The sequence below is a fragment of the Orycteropus afer genome, unplaced genomic scaffold, assembly GCF_000298275.1.
Source record: "Orycteropus afer afer isolate SDZICR_OR568_19922 unplaced genomic scaffold, OryAfe1.0 scaffold00628, whole genome shotgun sequence".
NCBI lineage: Eukaryota > Metazoa > Chordata > Mammalia > Tubulidentata > Orycteropodidae > Orycteropus > Orycteropus afer.
The window spans coordinates 644826-669536 of record NW_006922215.1 but is presented as its reverse complement, the minus strand read 5'-3'; the positions used below and the strand labels follow the sequence as shown (position 1 = coordinate 669536).

At 32.8% G+C, this 24711-nt stretch overlaps 1 protein-coding gene across 1 annotated transcript in view; it reads left to right on the top strand.

Annotated features, from left to right (window-relative positions):
• Window positions 1-24100, top strand: part of PSPC1 (paraspeckle component 1) — an 83432-nt gene extending 59332 nt beyond the window's left edge. The window contains exons 6-9 of the mRNA XM_007956519.1: window positions 734-839; window positions 18071-18128; window positions 21478-21647; window positions 23915-24100. Of these exons, the coding sequence (XP_007954710.1) occupies window positions 734-839; window positions 18071-18128; window positions 21478-21647; window positions 23915-24100 (520 nt within the window). The remainder of the gene's footprint in view (window positions 1-733; window positions 840-18070; window positions 18129-21477; window positions 21648-23914) is intronic.
• Window positions 24101-24711: the final 611 nt, after the last annotated feature.

Here is a 24711-nt window from a genome sequence, read left to right as displayed (position 1 = left end):
ACTTTGTACTTTTTGTGTAAATTCTGTAAACCTAAAACCACTCTAAAAACTAAAGTATTTTAAAGTTTTTTTTTTTTTTTTTTTAAAAACCCAACAACCAAGAAATACAGTTCATACATCTGGCCCCAGAATTTATCAATGAGAGAGGTTTTTTTTAACCTGTTTTTGCTTAACATTTTCAGTAGTGTGTGGATGTGAAAGTATTTTCTTAGTAGTGAAATTATGAATGTGTTATTGTCGAGGAAATGGATTTACAAACTAATTTGAATTTTTTCTTTATGAATATGGAAAATTGTGTTTTGGGGAGTTAGACGAAAATCTCAAGATTTTGCTTACAAATTCCTTAGGAACAGGCAGTCCAACGTGAAGTCTAGACAGTCATTTTTCCTGTTGGCATTGGAACAAATCACTTTATCTGTGCCTGGTAGACTTGTGTTTAGGGTGTGTGTTATACTACAAGGACAACAAAGTCTTCCAATTTGAGGATTATACTCGGTGTAGAAAGGTGCTTAAAAGTAAGAGTGACGTGGAAAATGAGACCTGGGCTGTTGAGGGAGCATCAGTTTTATATAGCCTTCACTATTTAAATACCTTGTAAGCCCTGGCCATTCATTGTTCACTCTTTGATGTAATTGAATTTATGTGAGTGATTTTGTTATAAATGAAGGTAAAACATGTGATTATACTGTATACATTTCACAACGCTAAAATGTTTTGTTTGAAAATCTTTCAGACATGAAGAAGAACACCGTCGGCGTGAAGAAGAAATGATAAGACACAGAGAACAGGAAGAACTTAGGCGACAGCAAGAGGGCTTTAAGCCAAACTATATGGAAAATGTAAGTAAAATAGTAGTTCATTAAACTGATACCTAGAATTCTTTAGAGTTTGGTTTATGTAGTGATGTAGTTTATAATTTTTCTGAATTTGTAATGTGTTTGTTAAACTGATGATTTTCTTATCCTTTTAACAGGTTGTAATTTAAAATTAGTTTCTGAAGATAATAATTCATGTTTCAGGATATGGATGTTAAATTTTTCCTCATTATTTTACTTGTTTTGGTGTGTGCTACTAGCGTAGAACTCCACTTGAGTTTTGTAATTTACTGGTGTTAAAAAAATATTTTTAGTTTGGAAGATTTTGTTTATACACAAAACATCACCCATCTGTAACAGTTACCAACACATGGCTGATCTTTTTCTTCTTTTACCCACTTCCTATCCCAAATTACTATGTTTTTCCCAAATTACTTCATATGAAATTCCTGAAACATAATGTCACTTATAAATATTTCAGTATGTTTATCTTAAAAGGTGGGACTTTTTTAAAAAGAAAATGTCTTACCAAATATTAAAAACAACAAATTCTTTAATATTGGGCAAGGCTCAGATTTGCTCAGTTCTCATAAATATTTTTTTACACTGGTTTCTTTAAATTGACTGACATTGCCAGTTTTTTTTAGACTAGGTTTTCTCCTTTGTAAAAATTTATTCCTTAAGAAACAGCCTTGTTGTATAGACATTCTTAATTTTGCTGATTGCATCCTTGTGGTAATGCTTAACATGTTCCTTTATCCCTTAATTTTCTGCAAAGGGTAGTTAAAGCTAAAGGCTTGATCTGATTCAAGTTTTTATTTTTTGGGCAGATGGTGGGCCAAACAATAGTATTTCAAATATATTAAAATTTTTAAGTGCTTTTCGATAACTTAAAAAATGTCTCATTGTTCATTTTGGAGAATACTAGTTTAACAACTTACTCTGAAAAATATTTTTCTCTCGTTGAGAAGCCATTAACTTTTTCAAAAAGGTTGCTCCGGTTTTCTGAGGCTAAAAACATTTATTCAGATCATTGGTACCTTTTTTCCTGATCTTCTTTGTCCCTGGGAAAATTTTAAAACTTTTTAAATTAAAAGATTACGCACACATAGTGTAAAATAAGTCCTAAGTTGCTTACCCACAAGAAATTTTTATCATATCTTACATCAAGTAACGATCCTTTGTATAACAATTATGTGGCATTAAAATTACATTAGAAAAAATATTATGTTACATTTGACATCTAATTCCTTTTTATAAATTCCATTATCAAATTTGTTGGTGTTTTAAGCATTGTAAATTTTTGTTGAGTTATTAGTATCATTTTAGAATTCTCATTTCTACTTTGGCTAAATAGTACTTGCTTCGTCTTAGTCTCATATTTTAAACTGTGGTATTAAATTGTCTGGTTGTTACATTTGAACATAAGTCTTTGTTGGAATTATCAATGTGAGGATATTTTATTATGATAATTAAAAAATGAAAGCATAAAGAAATTAAAACAGGATTTATTTGAGCTGTTTTTCTACAAGCATATAGGGAAACTATATATATCAGAGTAGCTATACACATACACACATACATACAGAAACCAAATATATCACATACATATATACATACACAAAGCAAATATATTAATATTTATCTTTGTACTGAAGCTTGTAAACAGAAGGGAGATGTACAGAAAATCAGTCATTGGGTAATCTTAATGTAGTTGGTTGACCGAATACTGAGATCAGCTGGTATCAGGTTAGTTCATCTCTGACCTGGGCCCCTATCAATTCATTTGCAGAAATCTTTAGGTGCAGTCAGGTTTTTGAAATGATTATAAGGTCCATCATCTCAGGAAGCAAAGGAAATTACCTAAAGTTACCTTTTTTTTTTTTTTTTTTTGAACTGGATAAATTGTGAGCTACTTTATGGTTAACAAATATCTATCCCAAAGGAGTTTGCGATGATTTCATTATGTGTTAAACTGGACATCAGTTTTCTTCTTAACGCTTTTTACTGTGTGTGTGTGTTGGGGAGGGGACACTGCATAGTAGGTTAGCCTTTCCTGGAGGGGTTAGAAAACAACATGGTAATAGTTTTGACAGTTTATTTTTTGGCTCAGTCTTTTGTTAATTTTGGGCTTGTGGTTAAGTGAAACCCCTTGACATCAAAGTAAGATGCCTATTTTTAATTTTATTTCACATGATTTTTAAAGGAAGTGAAAATAATAAAATGTTTTCATGCCCATATTTTGAAAAATAGTAACTGGTATTTTTATTACCAGATAGAGTCAGATGTAAGCCATATGTGATAAGTTTCTTAGGGAAAACTTTTCTTCCATTGAGGGACTAGAAGATTGTACCTAGTTTCTTTATTTACCTGAAAAATTTCTTGTACTTAAGTGCTTGTATGTAGCAAAATCAGTGGAATTAGCTTTTTCAGCGTTTTTCTTGTATTAATTTTACATATTTGAAGTGGATATATGACTTGAAGTGAATGAATGGTTAAGTGTATTCTACTGTTAAACTTGATTGAGTTGGCTATATAAACTTGATGGCAGACTGTTCTTTGAAATCATTTCACAAATTTTTAAACTTATTACCAGTGTTTTTTGTATGTTTAATGGCATTCTGTGATTTACTAAGGACAGCTAGTTTCACAGGACCAAGAAGTATTTTGTTCTGTTGTATATACCAAACCAAAAACCAAGCTCACTGCCCTTGAGTTGCATCCGACTCATAGCGACCCCTCCTTGGGTTTCTGAGGTGGTATTACGACAGAAGTAGATCGCCCAGTCTTCCTTCCGAGGAGTGGCTGGTGGGTTTGAACTACCAGCTTTCTGGTTAGCAGTCAAATGCCTTAGGCACTATACCACCAGCACTCCTACTGTTGTATATATGATCTGCTATGAGTTGAATCCGACTCCATGACACCTGACAACATTGAAAAATAATACCTGGAAACATTGCTAGAATTTTAAATAAAATCAGTACAACTTCTTATTTTAATTTAACAGCATCTGTGTATATAAAACTCATTTTAATAGTGGGGAAACTTTTACAATCCAGTGAATTGACAGTAGATATTTAAAACAATGGTGAATTTATTGACATTCCAAAAACATTTATTTTCTAAGATCATGCCCTTAGAATTAGATTATTATATACTTCAGATACTTCGTTTTCTAGTTGTTACTTAAAATACATGTTACATAGTGAAGCATCATAGTAAAATTAATGTGGCTAGAGCAAGGGTCTATAAACAATAGCCAGGCCTCATGGCTTACCCTGTTTTTGTATTGTTTATATTTTTAAAAGGTTGATGAGAAAGATATGAAGAAGAATATTAGATTATTGGGGGCTGACAATTTAAAATAATGATCTCTGGCTTTTTATTAAAAATGTTTGTTGAACTATAAGCTGGCATATTCGTGTTTTTTTTGTTAGTGCTTACATTAGATTAAGTCACATAGTTTCTAAATTTTCTGAATGTGTGTTTAAAATACTATATAAGTGAGCTATGATAATTTGTATAACAATGGATTAAAAAATTTAGTGGAGAAATACTGTCTTCTTTTTAGATTTTTTCTTTTTTTTTTTTAAAGATTAATGACTTGGCACAAGTATTTCATTCTTTTGGTGTTAGTTTTATTTGGTTTCTACATTCAGAATACTTAATTAATACAAATGAATCAAGTTTATATTAAAAAAATACTAACAAAGGCTCTTTACAGATCTTGACTATATTGTGCTAATAAAATCACGGAGACCCTTGTTTATCAGTTATTCTTCATTTGCTTTGAAAATGGTCTTTAGAAAATTTGTTAATAATTTTAATGTTTGTTTTTGTTTTTCAAAAGCTTTGAAATTAGGCTTTCTAATGTACATTCCTTTCTTGCACTGTTTAAAGGGAGGAATCAAATGGTAAGTGGTCAGCTTGTCCAAGAATAATTCAAGACTAAAGTAGATTCTCTTGGTTTGTTTTAAGATGCCACCTCTCATTTTTCCCTAATATTCCTATTATACCTATCCCAGTGCAACTTAGCATGGGCTTTGAAGTATGAAATAGTTTAAGTGTCTTGTTTGTTAAATAATTTTTTTTTTTTTTAAATAGACAAAGGGTGAGGGAAACCATATCTGGTTATTTTTCTTTATCAGCCTTCTTCAATTTGATCATGATTTTATGACATAACATGTGACTACATTTTTAAGAGTTTCAAGGACATAAGTGAACACTTCATCTATTTATAAGTTGTTATTTTTGTTTTATACCATTTTTCCTTAGAAGTTGGAACTTTTTCTTTTTCATAATAGCTGTTGTAATTACAAATTGAACAGATTATTTTTCACTCCTGCAGAATATCACACTTCAGGGTAGTTTAACAATGTATATATTTTTATACTGTGTCTTAATTATATTAAATTTATCTTGGTACAGATTATTTTTGACCATTTTCTAGGTAGTAGGTAGTTTTTACTAGTTTGCAATTTTCTGTTTATCTTAAGTTTATAGATTTTGGACACATCACAAGAGATTATTCTGGAAACTGAGAATTTTATGATTGTCTTTTGTGATTGTCTTGATTGTTTTCTTATTAGATTGCTCCACTTACTATGGATTAAGTAGTTTAAACACTTACGTACTGCGATGTGCCACTCCTTATTTGTGGATACAGTTTGGGATGGAATAGAAATTATTGGAATAATTTTGTCGATACAGTTTCTTTGTGTAAACTTTTCTTTTTTGGGAAAATGTTTATGTCATAAAAATATCCAAGTATCAAACTTATTTTAACCTTAATATTTGTAATATGTAGCTATAAAGTATTTTGTTATGAAAATCGGGACAGTCTTTACATTGAATGCTGCTTAGTTTTAAAACTTAGGAGATTTCTTTTTCTGGAATGGTACATATTAATGTTTGATTTTCAGTAAAGAAAAGAATAGCCCTTTAGGTCTATTTTAATATCGTACATTAAAGTAAGTATGTACACAATTTGGAATTAAAGAGCTTTTTTTAGTTCTATTTGTGTAGGTGGGAATAGCCTTGCATTTTTGAACACATGTACCATGATAAACTTGAGAATAAAGTTATTACATGCTAAGGAGACAGTTTGACCCAGTTGTATTCCACTGTCAAATGTATTCAAGTATAGCTCTTCAAAAATATAAGGTAACAGCATGAAAAATAATATAGCCAGAGGAAATAAGTAATGCCTCTTACATGCTTAGTGTTTTCAAGCAGTGTATAATAAACTCTCATGGCAGTTTGAAAAAAAAAAAAACTAGATTCTTAGGTCTTACACCTAAAATTGATTAGTTTCACGGCCCCAGCAGATTTTGATGCACATTGTCCATTATTACATTCTCCAGTAAATCTGTATCAACCCTTGCAGTACATCCATGGAACTTAATTTAAGGGGGAAAAAAAAAAGCCTGAGAGATAATTCATCAAAATTTTTGATTTAATAGGTCTGCATTTTTAAAACTCCACGGGTTACTTATTAATTTTGTTAGGAAAGGAGGTTGAAACCACTGGTTTCTAATACGCTGAAAAGGTGAATAGTAGTGGTAGTGGTAGTAGAAGTTTTTATGGATCCTGGGGAGTTTGAGTGGAGGGAGGATTTAATGTTGTACAACATGGGGTGGTTGAATACTTCTAGGATACAATGTAAATAAATAGCACAGCATTCTGTGTGAATAGTGCCTAGTTGAATTTTGCTGTGGTTTGAATTGGGCTCTCAGATTATATATACAGTGGGTCAGTGTCTCAAATGATACATTAATTTTTAGTCTTTTAATTGTTCCATCTAGATCAGGGGTTGACACACTGTGATGGGCCGTGCCAAATCTACTTGCCACACCTGTGTATGTAAATAAAGTTTCATTGGAACACAGCTGTGTTCATATGTTTATATACTGTTTATGGTTGCTTTAGTGCTACAGCAACTGAGTTGAGTAGTTGTGACATGAGTGTATGGGGCTGTATTGAGGCTGTATGGCCTATGTTACCATATGGCCTTTTACAGAAAATTTGCTGACCCCTGATCTAGAGCCAATATGAGATCAGAATCTATTTTAAAAAAGAAAAAGGCCTATGTCAACCAAACTCATAATGAGTTTGTGAATTATAATGCAAATTTATTAATTTATATGTTCTTTTCCAGTGTTTTTAGAAGGCTCACTAAGCAGAGAACCAAGATTGCTGAGGAATTCATATAGTATCCAGGAGGTCCATTGGTGTATAGTCACGGTTATAAACAGAGTAAAAATAATGGGAAGAACAGATCACTTGTATTATCACTTGTAATTTTCATATCTTTTTTTGTTCTAGCCTATAGAGGCGTAAAGTTCTTTCATATTCTGCCTTTTGATCAGTATTATCAAATTTGGCCTGTTTCTTTGCACAGCCACTTATTTATGTTAGTTTCTTTTCCTGCTTTTTTGCACGGGACTTGTTTCACTCTTATCTTTACCCTTTGATTTGATTATAACCTGGCTTCTCCCAATATGCCACGTACAAAACTCAAAACAAAAACTTCAGTTAGCTAATAAAATTTGATGCTGACAGAGAGAAATGATCCTTATTATTATGTAATGGATAGGTACAAATTTGTTTTCTGAAATGGTTTGTTAATTGTTGAGAGAAGAAATTGTGGTTTCTGTGTGGCTATCATGCTTCTATTTCCACAAATTATTTAGCTCTAACAAGTGATTTGATTGTGCTACAGTTGAAGATTCTTTTTTGGAGTCTAAACATATGAAGCGTTCAAACAAAGGTTATAATTTAAAAGGGATTTTTATGGCTCATTAACCATCCTGTGGAAATAATGAAGATTTATTTGCTGTGTAGTATTTGGTATCAGGTTTAAGTGTCACCTGTTGGGTACGTCATTGCTTATTGTTGATATAATTATGGCCCAATGGTAATGGTTTGGACGTGATGGTGAAAATTGAAATAGATAATAACAGTAATATTATAGTAGCCTTGGTCTCATCGTGACCAGAGTTTGTTTCTTACTAAGTTTTCATCTGTTTATTCATTAAAATGATTTAATCAATTACCTACAGTAGGCCCAGGGCTGTCCAAAATACTTGAGATGGTATATAATTAAAACTTGACTTAGACTTTTTGTTTTTAAACTTTCTATTATGATTTGGGTGAAAGTTTACAGAGCAAATTCATTTTCCATTTTGTCTCAAGACATTGATTGCAATCTTCAAAATGCAACAAGCAGTGAAAACGTAAAGATTTTTGTGGTCAAATGATAACATTATATACATTTATAATGTTTACACATATTCTTGAAAATAACCTTTAAGATTTTGATAATCTTGGGTATTTCAGTTGAAGGTATATGCCAGTTAGTTAATAGCTTTAAAAATATTTAATCATATGTAGGGAAATTTAAAATCTATCACCCAAACTGGGGTAAGTGAACTGGGCCACTGTTTAAAATTACTTCCTTTACTGTTTCACCAAACTCTGTAATCATATGTTAAGGTTAAAAGTAGTGGTTTTCTTTTCTCTGTTTTAGCATTCTCAATCAAAAGTCTTTTTTTTTGAGTAAGTCTAGGTAGAAATGATCATTAAATTATTTATATTCTATATACAGCTTATTTGAAGATACTTTATTATATTTGATTATTTCTATGTCACATCAGATCACTCTACTGGCTTTTTTTGGCCTTAAGAAATCCAGAAAAATTTCCATGTTTTTTTTTTTTCTTCCCGAAGAATGTCCGTTTAGCCTCAGCTGCTAAGTATTTCCTTTCACTCTTCACCTAGCTGTGATCTTGTAACATTATAGTACATAATCACATTGTCATCTAATTAATTTCTTATTCTGTTGTCCATTCATTGAGCTCTGTGAGGTTTTCAAGGTCAGGAATTTTGTCAAATTAATCTTTATTTCTATAGTACTTTGCTCTAGTCACTATATTTGTTATATTGTAGTTATTTAGAAGTAAATCGAGAGAAATTCAATAGTGTAATGTCATGATATTCAAATGAGAGTGCAGCTCCAGTGTATGGCTTTGTTATCTTGGGACTTGCTGAATACTGGTGTCTCAGATGTTGAATATTTGGTAGTTTTAAAACATAGTGGCATTGAAGCACAACTGTTGATGCGTTTTCATAGACTTCATAATGGAATCACATACTTAAGAGTAATTTTTTTTAAATAGTCAAATAACCAACAATTGTTTGTGCTTGGTTTTCAGCACAGCTAACTTTTCAATATGCGGATCCTACTTGAATATTCTTCCAGAGTGTTAGCCTTACAGGAAGACTTGGAGATTTCCATTTTTTTAGAGAAATTTGTTCACTGTGTACAAAACATATAAAGCACTGAGCATCATAGAGGATACAGAAGTGAATCAAGCTCAGGCTCTTGAGAATTTTAAAATATCTTAGGTACAGAGTACTTACACCTAGTATATTAAGAAATAGAGCTGAAAACTTCTGAGAATTTAGTGGGGAAAATTCTCCACTGGGGAGTACCGGTAATGCCATTGGGTTGTCTCGGCACTATTGTGGAACTATTATTTTGGGTATAATGTGTTTTAACTCATATGACATGTTTATTGTTTTACTGTGTTGTAGCTATACCTCACGTGTTTGCTTTTGAGGTGGTAAGTTCTTCTAAAGCTTTTTGATTTAGAATGGTAAGATCTTACTTTTAGCTAATGTTTACTTTTTTTTGAGGGATTGGGGAAAGGGAGAGTTAAGATTGTCAATAGAAGTGGTCAACTAAAGTAAAAATGTCTTCTGAAATTTTAATATCTAACTTGATTAAAAAGAATTTTGTTTATTTAATAAATATTTTGAATTAATAGCAAAAGATCCAAGGAAGATAAAAAAGTTTAAATTGTTACTTAGCTTTGTGACTTGTTTAATGTATTTAGAGCCATCTTAGAGGAGTTAGTTACCCTACCAAAAGATTTTAACCCAGTCAGTATCTGCTGTCTTCTATACCATAGTTTGAGGGCATGAAGCTTTGTAGCATCACCTGAGAGGTCAGAATTTCATACTAAATTAAATTAGTTAAATGTAAATATTAATATCTGTATCTGATGCTAACTAGCTACTTGTGGGTTCCAGAAGGAACTTGGGTTTGTAAGCATGCTCTGCTGATGAAATACTTTCATTTTAGTAACATTGTTACTAAATATCAAAATTACAAAATTAAAAAGTCTTCTTAAAAATTTTAAAAACTGAAAATATATAGGTAAGTTTGCTTCTTTCTCTTATGATAAGCTCCACTGTGCTGTTCAACATATTTTAAATCATGTCTCTTCCAGTTGAAAATTTACTGTCGTTTTCACAAGATAACTTTTTCATCTGGCATATTAATAATTCTTTTTTTTTTTAAATAGCATTTTAAACAATTGTTTGTTAGCAGTAGTTTCTCCTAAAATTGTACATTTTAAATGATTTTGAATTTTATCTTAGTAAAAATGCAACGCACTGCCATTGAGCTGGATCCGACTCATAGCGACCCCTCCTTGGGTTTCTGAGGTGGTATCGCTATGGAAGTAGATTGTCCCATCTTCCTTCTGAGGAGTGGCTGGTGGGTTTGAACCACCAGCCTTCTGGTTAGCAGAAGGCACGATGGCATCAGAGCTTCCAGAAAAATATGGAGTAATTTGTAAAAATTTCAAAGCTTCTGGTAACGTCTGTTAGCATTAATTATTTAATGCTTCGTACCACAAAGACAAAGACATTTTCCTTCATAAAATAAATAATGCAATATGTAATTCTTACATATTGAACCATATATGCCTTACTTGGTGCTTCTACTACTTTCTTTTGTTTGTGGGACCAACTTTGAATTGTTTCTTATGTTGTTTGTTTAAAATCCCTACTTAATTCTGTCTCTTGATGCACTGATGTATGCTGGATTATAAGTGATTCCACGTAATTCATCTTCATTCTTAGAAAGTCAAACTGTGTGTTAAAATGCAGCTATTAATTTTACTACATATTCAGTTGAATTTTACAATGATGTCAGAATAATTTATATACAAAATAATCTATATACTAGTTAAGTTACCTGAACTAGGCTTTAAAAATACATTGTTGAATCAGTGTAATTCAGTAGATAAATCTTTTTACGTTATTGAGCACAGTCCACTAAGTCCCATTTTTCTATTTGTTGTTACCTCTACTTCTGATTTGATATTTATTTAGCGAGTAATAATTACTTAACTATTTCATTACTAAAAGCTATAGTGTAAATTAAGATATACTGATACATTGTAAAGTTTAATTTCAACAACCATAAAACTGAGGAGCATTTTCTCACTATTCGTGGATGCAGATAATTTGGAATACATATATTCAAAATAGGGGGGAGAAATGCCCAAAATTAAGATTGATACATTAAAAGATTGTTTATGTCTCTTAAAATATTCTTTCCCCTCCCAGTCTAGCACAGTGTGATTTAATGTTCTGGTGATTGTTTTTAATTCCTGAAATTAAAAATGTTAAGCATTCCAAGCTTTCTTTACTGCTTACAGTGGAAAATTTAATTTGAGTTGTATCAATGGGTACATGTCTTTTTTTCCTTTAAAATTATTTTATTTACTTTTATAAAAGAAGATTACTTTGTTGATTTATACCCTTCAGTATTTCAACACTTTTTAAAGGAGTGATTAATTTCAAAGAGATAAATTTGGTTTTTGATTTTTGTTCTGTACACCTACTGACTTTTCTTAATACTGCATATAATTGATTTTGTAATTTGTTAGGTGGTATGTGTGTATTCGTAACAGTTTCTGTTTAATTTCGCCCATGAAAATTTGACTAGCTATCTAATAATTTTACAATTGTTTTATAGAAACTCAGAGACGTTTTCTTCTAGTGATTGAAGACACAGTATGCAGTTTGTTAGTTATCAAGTGCTCTGGTAGCATAGTGCCTAAGGCACTTGACTGCTAACCAGAAGGCTGGCGGTTCAAACCCACCAGCCGCTCCTTGGAAGGAAGGTTGGCAATCCTACTTGTGTATTGATACTGCCTCGGAAACCCAAGGAGGGGTCGCTATGAGTCGGGGCCGACTCGAAGGCACATAACAACAACAACAACAACAATGGAATTTTATTTAAATAACTAAAAGTTTTCTTTAATAGGGGAATTTAATGACCAAAAGATTGAATTTTGTTACTTGCCAGAACTTAAACATTTTTCTAGAATTATATTTCCTTTAATAGATTGAAATGTTGTTTCAAAATCAGTATTTTCAGCATTTTCTTCATTGAGAAGTATGGAACCTTAACATCAGATGGTGATCCCTAGACATTCCTAAAAAACCGCTTTATATATACTTGATTCCTAACTAGAAGGCTGGTGGTTCAAACCCATCAGCCACTCCTCAAAAGGAAGATGGGGCAATCTACTTCCGTAGTGATACTGCCTCGCAAACCCAAAGAGGGGTCGCTATGAGTGGGGTCTGACTTGATGGCATATAACAACAATAACAACATGGAGAGAGAGAGAGCGAGCAAGCGAGCTCTGGTAGTGTAGTGCCTAAGGCACTTGACTGCTAACCAGAAGGTTGGAGGTTCAAACCCACTAGCCACTCCTCGGAAGGAAGATGGGGCAATCTACTTCGGTAGTGATACTGCCTTGGAAACCCAAGGAGAGGTTGCTGTGAGTCGGGTCCTACTCGATGGCACATAACAACAACTATATATATATATATATATATAAGAAAACCAAACTCCCTGCCCTTGGGTCAGTTGTGACCCTGTGACCCCTTTTGGGTTTTCAAGGCAGTAAATCTTTATGGAAGTAGATTTCAGTCTTCCTTCTATGGAGCGGCTGGTGGATTTGAACTCCCAACCTTCTGGTTAACAGTCAAATGCCTTAAGCATTACGCCACCAGAGTCTGTGTGTGTTTATGGGTGTGTGTGTGTGTGTGTATGTATGTAAAATATATGTAGGCTCTTTACAGTTAAAGAAGAATGTTACTTCTGGCTGTTCAGACTGTTCACTCAAATGAGTTTGGACTGAATAAAGTGTTAGATGAACACATCTTGTCACTGATTGCAAAATGTTGTCACGGTTGATATTATCTCTAACTGCACTCAAGTTGATTCGACTCATAGCGACCCCTCCTTGGGTTTCCGAGGCAGTATCTCTTTGGAAGTAGATTGCTGAACCTTCCTTGGTAAGGTACTATTTATTTAGATCAGTGTCTCCTAAGTTTTAGGCTTTGTGTTGCCTTATCTGAGTACCCTTGAGTGACATCTGAAAAAAGAGTTCTGTTTTTCGTATGTTGTAAAATGGTGTTTTGGTTGAAGTATATGAAAAAAATCTGGCTTTACATGAGTAAGTAGTTAGTGAAGAGAAGAGCATTTTAGTAACCTTTTCGGGTAATTGTTGATAGTCTTTGATATGACATAAACACTTCACTAGTGGTAGTTTTTTTTTTTCTTTAAATCAAAAACCCACTGATTCCAATTCATAGCAACCCCCATCAGGTTTCCAAGGCTGTAAATCTTTATGGAAGTATATTACCTCATCTTCCTCCAGTGGAGCAGCTGTGGGTTTAAACTACTTATTTTTTGGTTAGTAGCCACCAGAGTTTGTTCTTTTTTCTTTTTTTTTTTTTTGAATTAAATAAAAAAGGGGGGGAGTACTCTTAAAATCATTGGTCTAGCTTGAACTTTGGATTTTTTACCCTTCCATTATTTTGTTAATAAAAACCAAACTCACTGCCATCAAATTGATTTAGACTCATAGTGACTCCTGTTGGGTTGCCAAGGCTGTAAATCTTTACAGAAGCAAGCAGCTTTATCTTCCATGGAGTGGTAAATGGGTTTGAACCGCTGACCTTCTGGTTAGCAGCCAAATGCCTTAACCACTGTACCACCAGAGGTTATCATGTCAATTATTTGAAAAAAAAAAATACTGATTCATTGACTGAAGCAAATCTTCTAAATATTGATGTATTTTATTTTACATAATTAAGAGAAATCACATTTGTTAACATCACCACTGATACTATCGGTGTTTGCCAGATACAAAAGTGTTGAATGCATCAGTTTGTCTATCAGTTGTGTCAGGTGAAAATCATCTTTCGTGAAAAAACTGGTCTTTCTGCTTGCTACCCAGTTACAAAATGCATTTTTAAAAAATAAGTGTCTTATTTTAGAATGCAGCAGAATTGTCTTATGACATACCCTGTTTTGCATAGAATTTTAAAAAAGACAGGTCCCTAAGGATAGAAATATAATAAAATATTTTGAAAGCTTTATCAAGGATATTCATAATTAAAATTATTTAAAAACTGCAAATACATGAATGTGAACAACATAGTTGTTACTGGTAAAATTATGGCCTTAATTTGTGCTAAACCACTAAGAGTTTTGCCTTTGTGCCATTAGTGTAAATGTTGGTTGGTCAGGTAAGAAGGCAAATACGGTCATAGTATTTTAAGTATTTCTTACTGTTAGTAAAAGGAGCATTTGTGGAGCAGTTGGAGAAGTGCTTGTGTGCTAACCAAATGTTTTTGTTCGTAGCCACCTGGCAGCTCTGTTGGAGAAAGATCTGGCAGTCTGTTTCTTTAGAGATTACAGCTTAGAAAACCCAGTATCCAGGGCAGTTCTACTCTGTCACATGAGCATGCTATGAGTCAAAATCGACTCAACGGCCCATGACGGCACTTAACAATAACATTGTTAATGAGACAAATAATTTTGATTTTGTGCACTCTCGTCAGGTGTTAGGTGTAAGGAACTGCTAGTGTTCAGTGGATCACACTTGGAGAACACTTCTTTTAATACTTCTTTTAATGTAATGGTGATTTGATATATGGTTCTTTGAATCATTCACACTTGCTTACCTTTTTGGTCATCTGTAAATTTAAACTAATTTGGGGGATAAGCTTTCAGGAATACATGTATTAATTATTTTAATGTTACAGCACACATTCTTATAAACATGCATTAATCTTTGGTTAGGCACTGACTATTAGAAATTTTGAGGAATATAGGTACCTTGTTAAGGCTGAAATTTTATAAACTGTTTTGGCAGAATTTTAAAGGCAAATTCAACCACTTACCATCTGTGGGACCATGAATACGTTATTTAACAGCTTCATGCCTCAGTTTTATCACTAAAAATGGGGATTACAGTAGACATACTTCTTAAGGTTGCTGTAAGATTCACTGAATTAATAAATACAAAACTGAGTTTTCATCATAGGATATTTGGTTGAACTTCACTCTTGACATTTTACATACATATAAGTTGTTAAAGTGTCCAGTGGTTAAAGTGTTCAACTGCAAACCAAAAGGTTGCAGTTTGAGCCGACCAGCCGCTCTGTGGGAGAGTGATGTGGCCATCTGCTTCTGTATAGATTACACCTTTAGAAGTCATATGGTGCTGTTCTACTCTGCCGTGTTACAGGGTTGCTAAGAGTTACAATTGACTAGATGGCAATGGGTTTCATTTATAAGTTGTTTCAACTTTTAACTTTTGGTAAAGTAACAAAGCTTCATATAAAATCAGTTAGTTATAATGTAGCTGTTCTTAAAATATATTTAAAAATGACTGATGGGAAAAGTGGAGGCCTAGGGTATGGTTTGTTGAATGGGCACATAGTTGGATTGAACTTTCAACTTTCATGGGATCCTGTTACTGATATGTGAAAGATCAGGTTATAATGAGAAATACTGTCTTAATTTGTACTTATAAAACAACTTTCATAAATATGCTTTGTGCCTCTTTTGCATTTTAGTCAAAGTAAATAGTACTGGATTTACAAAGAATAACAGCAACTTGAAAACATGAGTAGGAAGCTGAAAGGCCCCCCTCCCCCCAAAGTATGTACAAAATGGCTTAAGACACTATACACAAAAACATTGTTCTACATCCTACTTTGGTGAGTAGCAACTGGTGTCTTAAAAGCTTGCAAGCGGCCCTCCAGATGGAACAATGGGTCTCTCCTCATCCAGAGCAAAGAAGAATGAAGAAAACCAAAGATGCATGGAAACAATCAGTCCAGGGGACTAGTAGACTGTGTGATCTTCAGCCTGTATGACCAGGAGACCAGAAAAACTAGATAGATGGTACACAACTACCACTGTCAGCCACTTGGAAAGGGATCAGTGTAGGGGATCCTGGATAGAGGGGGAGAACAATGTGGAACAAAACTCAGAATTATTTAAAAAAAAAAAAAAAAACAGGTTTGCTAGTCTGATAGAGCCTGGTGAGACCCCTGAGACTATGGCCCCTAGTTCCCTTCAGGTCTGGAACTGAACTCATTGCCATGCCTTCCAGCCAAACAAAAGACCAGGCATATGGGGTGAACGTTCACATCAGGTAGATAACATTCCTTTGTGTGATGGATCACCTTTAGAAGAACAGAAGGGCATTGTCTGCACAGGGAGATAGCTGGGGGAGGGGGAGAGGAGCAGGAATACATGTGAAAGGAGGACAGGGAGGGAGTGGGAAGAGAAAAAAGTAAAAATATTTACAAAATGATATTTTCTCATTGTACCCTTTTAAGAAACTTTAAAGTGAAACTGTAAAGCTATTCAGTATTTAAAGAAATACCATTGATAAATAAATTTCAAGTATATTTAGTGAAAAATACTCTGATAAACAACATGAATTGGTATTTTAATATAGTGATATGGGCACTCATGGAAAATTATAAGACATCGTTACTACTTCATCTAAGGAAAGAGTCTAGAACTGGGACAGTTTTTAATAGAGCATCAGAAAGGGAATGTGATTGCCACTGTTGGATAGTTGACTTAAAACCATAGACTTCTTTAGTAGATTTTCTGCCAAATTCTATTAATGAACAAAATGGATGCAAGAACAATGAAAGTAGTTACGTTTGTGGATAATACATCTAAACTTTGCTATTCCTGAAAGCAGTAGGTAGAGATGGACATATGAAGAGAATCTTCTGCACCTTCCCCCCACCCCCAAATGATTCAGACATCTAGTTAATGTGTTAGTGTATATAAGGGGTATTTGGAAATTGAAGTTGGGAACAGCAAGATTGATACTTACCCAGTATCATTGGTTAGGTATTACATTGCTAACCTTTCAGAGTAAATCCAAGAGTATAAATTAAGGCTTTGTCCTTTAAATAGTCATGGTCATAAAATAGATGTAAATAGTGTTGGAATACAACCAGTTTCTGAACACACACGTCTATGATGAATAATACCCAGATAGTTTTGAGTAAATGGGAATAGTCTTCACTTTATCAGTAGATTGCAAGTAGCGAACAGAAAATGGCAACTTTGGTTGGTTTAAGAGTACATAGTGGTGATAAATGTGATTATCAAATAGTCTTTTTCATATAATGCCTGATCAGTAGTCAGTTTTAGTTTTTATGGTCTCTTTTTCCCCCTGACAGGTTGATAATAGTATCCTTCAAAAAACAATGCTGTTATGAGAAGAGATGTTGCTTTTGAGGACATTTAAAAAATAACTTGGAGAAAAATAAAAGTGAAAATTGCAGTTTTAACATTATTTTCAGTAATTTCACCTGAAGATTTCATTGAAGTTAATTTTATATAGCTAATACTAAAAAAGGAAGAGTTTTTTACGAAGCAGTTTCTATACTGATAATTTCAGAAGTTCTGAACATTCCTATATCCTTTTGTGTCAGTTAACCTTGAGCATATTGTTTGAGAACTTACCACCTGTGTAACACCTTCAGAGTAAAAGGCTCACTCAGTTATGCTTATGTGCAATTGGAACTTCTAAGATACATCTTTTATAGACCATGGTTGAAATGATTCTTGAGTAATTGAAAAAAATTTATACAATTACAGTTGTGTATAATTTTGTTTCAGCTTAGTGCCCAAAAACTGTTTTTGTTGTATGTTTGAATAAATTTGTATATAAAATTGATTAGAGTCATTTCTATTTTAACATTCCTGTGGCTTTGGAGGAAGAAAACAATTGGCTTTGGTTATTACTACTAGATTATTGTTTTATTTATAAGCAAGTGTCTTTGATTTATTGGGATAAAAACAGTAATTTTTATGTGCTCAGAAAAATTTATAATTTAATCTTGGTAATATAAACTAAATGCTCTAAGAACTTGTAGTATATTAAGCTTGGGGAGACTAAAATTTTTTTTTTCAGTGTTGTTAGTATATTATAATGGAAATTCATCAATTTTTAAATGGAAAGTGACATCCCAACTTCCTTTTTTTAAAAAAATTTTAGATGGGAAATGTAAAATCTTGAGATTGATAGGTTGACTGTGACAACTATGTTTACTTACAGAGAGAACAGGAAATGAGAATGGGTGATATGGGTCCCCGTGGAGCAATAAACATGGGAGGTAGGGATTTGAAGCAAAAGCCTTTTGTAATTTACTTACAGTTCTTTGAGGATCTGTACATGCTGTTTGTGGTATCGTGATATTAGTAATAAAATATGGGAGAAGTACTTGTAAAGGTGAAATTTCTTATTAAATCAAAATATATCTAATGAAAATATATGCATAAGAAGAAAATTTTCATTTTCTTTATTTGAAAGCTAAAAGATTAGTTACTCTTTGATAGGTTTTAATGAGAGAAACATGTAGTTAGGTTTTTGATGAAATCTGAAACTAGTTCACTTAATTGCATGGTATACAACCAAGTTGTATTTTTAAAATCAAACTTTTCATGCTTTTAAATTGAATTTTTACCTTGGAACTCTGTTTATGAGATGTAGTGTTTTAAACTGAGAATATTTTATAAATTTGTTTTAAGCTAGTCTTTTTTGTAACTTGTAAAGTAGTTTTTATATATTTCATCAGATTTAACTTTATTCCCCTTAACTACAGTGTTGTGCACTGTTGAGCAGTCTGAAACTTGTCATGGAAATGTGATGTGTTTTATCTTTTTAGGCTAGTCGATGCAAACTTTCAAAGGAAGTACCTACATTAGCATTGTGAATATTGATTAATTTGTATAATCAGGTTGTCAAGGACAGAGTCAAATAAATAAACTGAGGGAATAGTAAGTCTGGAATGTACACCCATAAAAAATCCAGGGTGTTCTTACCCTATACAGTATATAGAATGAAAAATCTTAAAACCTATAATATGTGGGAAGAATATTTCCATGATCAGTCTTTTCTTTTTTTTGTAAATTGTTTCTATTTTTGATGCCACTTTCTTTGCTACCACCTATCACATAATCTCGAAGAGTTTATTTATTGCTGTTTATTGATCATTTTTCTTAGCTACCAACAAGTAGTTACTGAGCATTTCTGGTGTACAAAGGAAGCAAGACTCATGGCCCTTGCTCATGACTTGGTTGTGGAGTTTGTATAATGTATACATTAAGTAATAAATCAACAAAGGATATATAAGAAGTTTGAAATTATGCAGCAAAGTTGAGCTGCTAATAGTGTACTGTTGTTGTTAATGTGCCGTTGAGTTGGCCCTGACTCACAGCGACCCCTCCTTGGGTTTTTGAGGCATTATCACTACGGAAGTAGATTGCCCAACCTTTCTTCCGAGGGGTGACTGGTGGGTTTGAACCAGTAGCCTTCTGATTAGCAGTCAAGTGCCTTAGGCACTATGCCACCAGAGCTCCTAGTTTACTAGTAGTCCATTATTTATGTATTTTTCTAGATAATCTCAAATGATGTATATTGTAATCCAGGTAGTTTAAGGGATTACAAAAAGTGAGGTCTTTATGGATTTAGAGTTTTTATTTATTTAGTTAAGAACTCAAGAGCATTTAAATTTTTTATGACATTTTGATCACTGGAGACTATTTACATTTTAGTGCTTTTCAGCTCACTATTTTGTTAAGCATGCAACTTTATCGTAATAGTTTTACTAGAATTATTAATCATTATCATCCAATTGAGAGTTGCTGTTGACTAGATAAATGGTCATTTTATCAAATTACATCGATAGAATGTAGCAACAGATTTTTTGGTGTATTACTAGTGTATGTGGCAAGGGAAACACTGATATAAAACTGCTTTTCAGGTGACCAGATATGCTGACATTTTCTTAGATCTTGTAAATTTAATCATAACTGAGTGTTGGAAGATTTAATTAGTGAAAATAAAACTATGCATCAGATACTGATAGTTTGAAATATTTATTTATTTAAAAACCAAACCTACTGCTACTGAGTCAGTTCTGATTCATAGTGACCCCCTGTTGGGTCTCCAAGGCTGCAAACCTTGTGGAAGTAGACAGCCTCATGTTCTCCCACTGAGCAGCTGGTGCATTTGAACTGCTCAACTTCCGATTAGCAGCCAAATGCCTTAACGACTATGCCACCAGAGCTCCTGAAATTTATTTTTTACTGATTCTGTTTTTACATAGTCATATAGTTATATTCCAGTCTTAATAGAGTAGTTGTAGCAATTACTTTTAATTGAAAAGAGAAGGGTAAAAGATCCTTAATCTGTTGTTTACTTTGGGGAAAAGTTGAGGTGTACCATACTTTACAGATTCTGTCCTCACTCACCCTCATTTTTATCTTGTGAGATGCTGTGGAAATGTTTAAAATTGCTCTTTATAGCTTTACTGAGGGAATGGAAATAAAATGTAGTTTTATTAACAGGTGCGTTTGGGATTAAGGATAATTCCTTCCTTTGAAGTTGCTAGGTTCTTGAGAAGAGAGTACAGAAAGAGCAGTAGGAGTAGAGAGTGAGACTTCTTTCTTTCAGCTGAGCTGCTCTCTGGGCTCGGCGTGTAGAGAATTGGGCTGTCACATATTTTGTAGAGTTGTGGATTTGACCGAAAACTTCAACTCTATTTATAATGTATGTTTTTGAGAAACTGAGTTCTGACACAGTTCTTTGAGACTTAGATAGAACTCAGCTTCTTAGAAAATTGACCTATAATGAAATATTAGAAGAAAACTATTAAATTGCAATCAGTCCTTTTTTGTGGATTTTTATGAGCATGTACAAAAGGAAAACAATTTAAAGAAAATACAAAGTTCTGCATTTGAGACCTTTTGTATGTGGTACTGTAGCTCAAGGCCCCATTTCCAGAGTTTCAAAAGATCAAAAAGTTTAAATAGCTTGGTATTATTTTATCAGTATTTAGTTGTTATTTTTTTAAGTAAGTTCTTCCAGGATGAGTCATGGCAATGTTTTTGTTTAGATTCCGTATTTCCATATAAATTTTTTTTGAAAACTGCTTCATATAATTTGGGGTGTGTGCAAATGTATATGAAAGTCAGTAGTTATAGTGTACTTTTGTATATTACAGGAAATATTTTCTCCCTCATATCTTAACTCTGTTTATATGTCAGAAACTCTGTTTATATGTCAGAATATTTTTAGACATGACTTAAAAAGTTTAATTTTCTAAGTGCTAATCCTTTGCTGCTAATTTAAACTGTTAGAGTAGTCACCATTATAAGGGAGTACTTGGTTAAAAAGCAGACTAGCAATAATAGTGATGTTTTAGACTTACACATAAAGTATAAAATTTCTTAAAATAATTGGTAATTGCTTCATTTGTTTTTATGTGCTTTATTTTTAAGATGGAAAATTTTATAGGGTACACAATGCTCTTTTGCAGAGTAGGTAATTGAAGAGTCCATTATTAAGGAAGGAAAATGCTTTTGAAAATAATCTTGCAATAAATTTTCAAAATATTGTTAAGTTTTTAATGTTTACTAAACTAAGATAGGACAGCTCTAAGTATAGATTGTTTTGCGTAGATGCGTTTAGCCCAGCACCTGCTGGTAACCAAGGTCCTCCTCCAATGATGGGTATGAATATGAACAACAGAGGAACTATACCTGGCCCACCTATGGGTCCTGGTCCTGCCATGGGACCAGAAGGAGCTGCAAATATGGGAACTCCAATGATGCCAGATAATGGAGCAGTGGTAATGTATCATAAACATTTTGATTATATTCAGTAATATGCACTTCTGTCCCAAAGATAACTTCACACTTGACATAATTTGGCATCATTTGTTTGGGCAGTGAAGATCAATATCCACTGAAGAAAAAGTAATATTTAGGAAGTATATGTTGATTTATGAAAGGTAATTTTTAAGTTGCCCAGAAGTTAAGGTAGGTTACATTCTGTGGCAAATTATTGTACTTAAGTATATGGCAAATATTAATTAGTTTTTCCAGCGCTTTTAATTTACATCTACGTTTTATAAGTTTTAAATGTAATTGTCAAGCACTTTAATGATTGCATATTTTCCTATGTGAATAACTTTGGTGGGGGACAAGACCCCAGTATACATAATAATAGTTTTCAGTAGATGTTTTTAATAAAATGGTTACTTCTCGTGAGTTATTTAAATATATTCTAAACTGCAGTTTTATTACAAAATTACTAATGATAGTTGTTAACTAAATTTAAAGTAGACAATTTTAAGTCATGGTTTTAGAGTGTGAAGGTATCTTTGTGTGGGTTAAATTTTATAATAACAGAGATTTTCATTTGTAATTTTTATTGTATTTGCATATCAGTAGCAAGACTGATAGGTTTTATCATTTCCCTTAAAGTCTATCACTGTGTAAATGAGTCTTCACAGTGGCAAAATACTTCCTCATTTTAATTTTGCCAGTGGTTCTTCTAAATAACATAAGAAGGAGAGAATTGGTTGAATATATGTTTTGAAAAGGTAGTTTGGTGCTACTATATGCACTATTAAGGTGCCACTTTTGATTAGAGAAAAAAACCAACTGCCAGTTAAATTAAAAACATTCCATTAGTTATAAATCTATCCTGATTTCAGAGCCGTTAAAAGTGCAACTGTGCATCTTAGCATTGATGAATACAATGTTTATCACTTATTAATTTACTCAAGTTAATCTTCAAAGAATTTGGAAAAATTGGACATACTACTGACAGGTTTTTTTATTTAGTCATATATTTTACAGGGAGATAAAGAGGCGGTAGTGCCTTAATAATTGCTATGAACAGGTGGTGCACAGTATAGCTAGTGGAACTATCATTTGGTTTCCTCCAGTGGAGGCTTTATTTTATAGTAAAATATCTGAAAGCTAATAAAAAGTTGTATCACAGGTAGTCCCCAGCTTATGACAGGGCTCTGTTCTGACAAGTACATGTCGGTTCCAACGTTAGTCAAATGGATTTTTTTCTTTTTCTTTTTTTTTTTTTAGCTTTAGTTTTCATGTGTCTTGAACAGGGAAGCATAAAATTGAACATCTGCAAGTGAATATATGAGAATGATAGCATCAGCAAATTATGTACTGCAGCATTCATTATGTGTAGCACATGTTACTTAAAATAAGATTTTAAAAAGGATGTTTGGTTCGACTATGTCATAAGTTGGGGACTGCCTGTACTTGGGTTAAGTTTTTGAGTAGTATATAATCAATCATCAGTAGTAACTTAGAAGTAATATTCACTGCCCCTTTTTTCTATCTTTAACTCCAAAAGTATAAACTTCATTTAAATACCACTTTTCATCTTTTTTTGCACTGACATTTTACCCTTTGCTAAGGCTTTGAGATTAGTATATGTGGTTATCATTGTGAAGGTTTTTGAAATATATGATACAGGTGTTTAATTGTGCTGCTAGTAGTACATGTTATTGATTTACTAGTTCTTTTCAAAACACTAAAATTTTCTATTCTTTCAAGAAAAATACCTCTAATTTGTGTTGAAATCATAGTTTTTTGTGTGTGTTTGTACTAGTTTTTTTCTATTTTAAAAGCATTGCTGTTGAAATTTTCAGAATGTTGATTGTGGAAACATGTTTACCTTTTAGAGTAGAATTTGATGCTGCACCACAGTTTTCTCTCTGTTTTTTTTAAAAAATATTTTCTTTCCATAGCATAGCTACATAAAATATACACATTTTTTAAAGGGATTTGAGCAGTATTACAATACTGAGGGCATTCATTTACATCATAAAATCAGTTTGTTTTTTTCCATCAAATGGGGGCATAACATTAGCATTTGTAGTTCTTCAGTTTTTTTTTTTTTTTTTTTTTAAACATAGTAACTAATTAAATTGCTCCTTTCTTCCTTCTATGTGTGATCCTGATTCTGCTGGACTTTCTGCTGACCTTCATGACACCACCACTTGGGATTTTGCCAATTTTTCTTGTCACTTATATTTGGCGTGTTCCAAATGGACTTTATATTTATTGTGTGGTATAATAGCATAATGATAGATTTCCCCAAGGACCACCATCTCAGATGGGATCACCTATGGGTAGTAGAACAGGCTCTGAAACCCCTCAAGCACCAATGAGTGGTGTAGGTCCTGTGAGTGGTGGTCCTGGTGGTTTTGGTAGAGGAAGCCAAGGGGGCAACTTTGAAGGCCCTAATAAGCGCTGTAGATATTAAACATTTTTTCTTTCATTTCTGGCTGTTTAGAAAAAGAAATGCAATGGTATGCCTTTACACTTTTACCTGTTACCTGGAAGAAATGGTTTTATTGTCAATGTATGTAGACTTTAAACTTTTCTTTTGTAAAACTTGAGGTTTTGTATTTTTCTTTATTCATAAGCTTTGTAGATTAGAATGGTGATGATGCTCATCATTGTGAATGTTAAAATGTGTTTGTAACTTTAGCTAAATATAAGTATGCCACAGTACTGTGAAATCTGTGTAGTTAATCTCAATAAAAAAATCACTTTGAATTATTTTAAAATGTTATTAGTGATACTCTCTTATGGTTTTACTAAACTTTGCTGTAACAGTAATACTTTGATTGCTTTAACTAATCCCAGCCATTTAAAAATGAAAATAATCTTCTGCTTTTTAGTTTGTGCAGTTGCACTGAAGATAGAAACATAGTTAAACCTAATGTCAAAAAGGGGGGATAGTTAGACTAGTACGTATTTTGGGGAGGGGGATGTGGGAATATGCATTTGTATAAACCATTAATGTGCTGTGGAATCAGAGTTGCTGTCTACATTTCATATAGATTCTGAATATTCAAATATTCTTAGTAG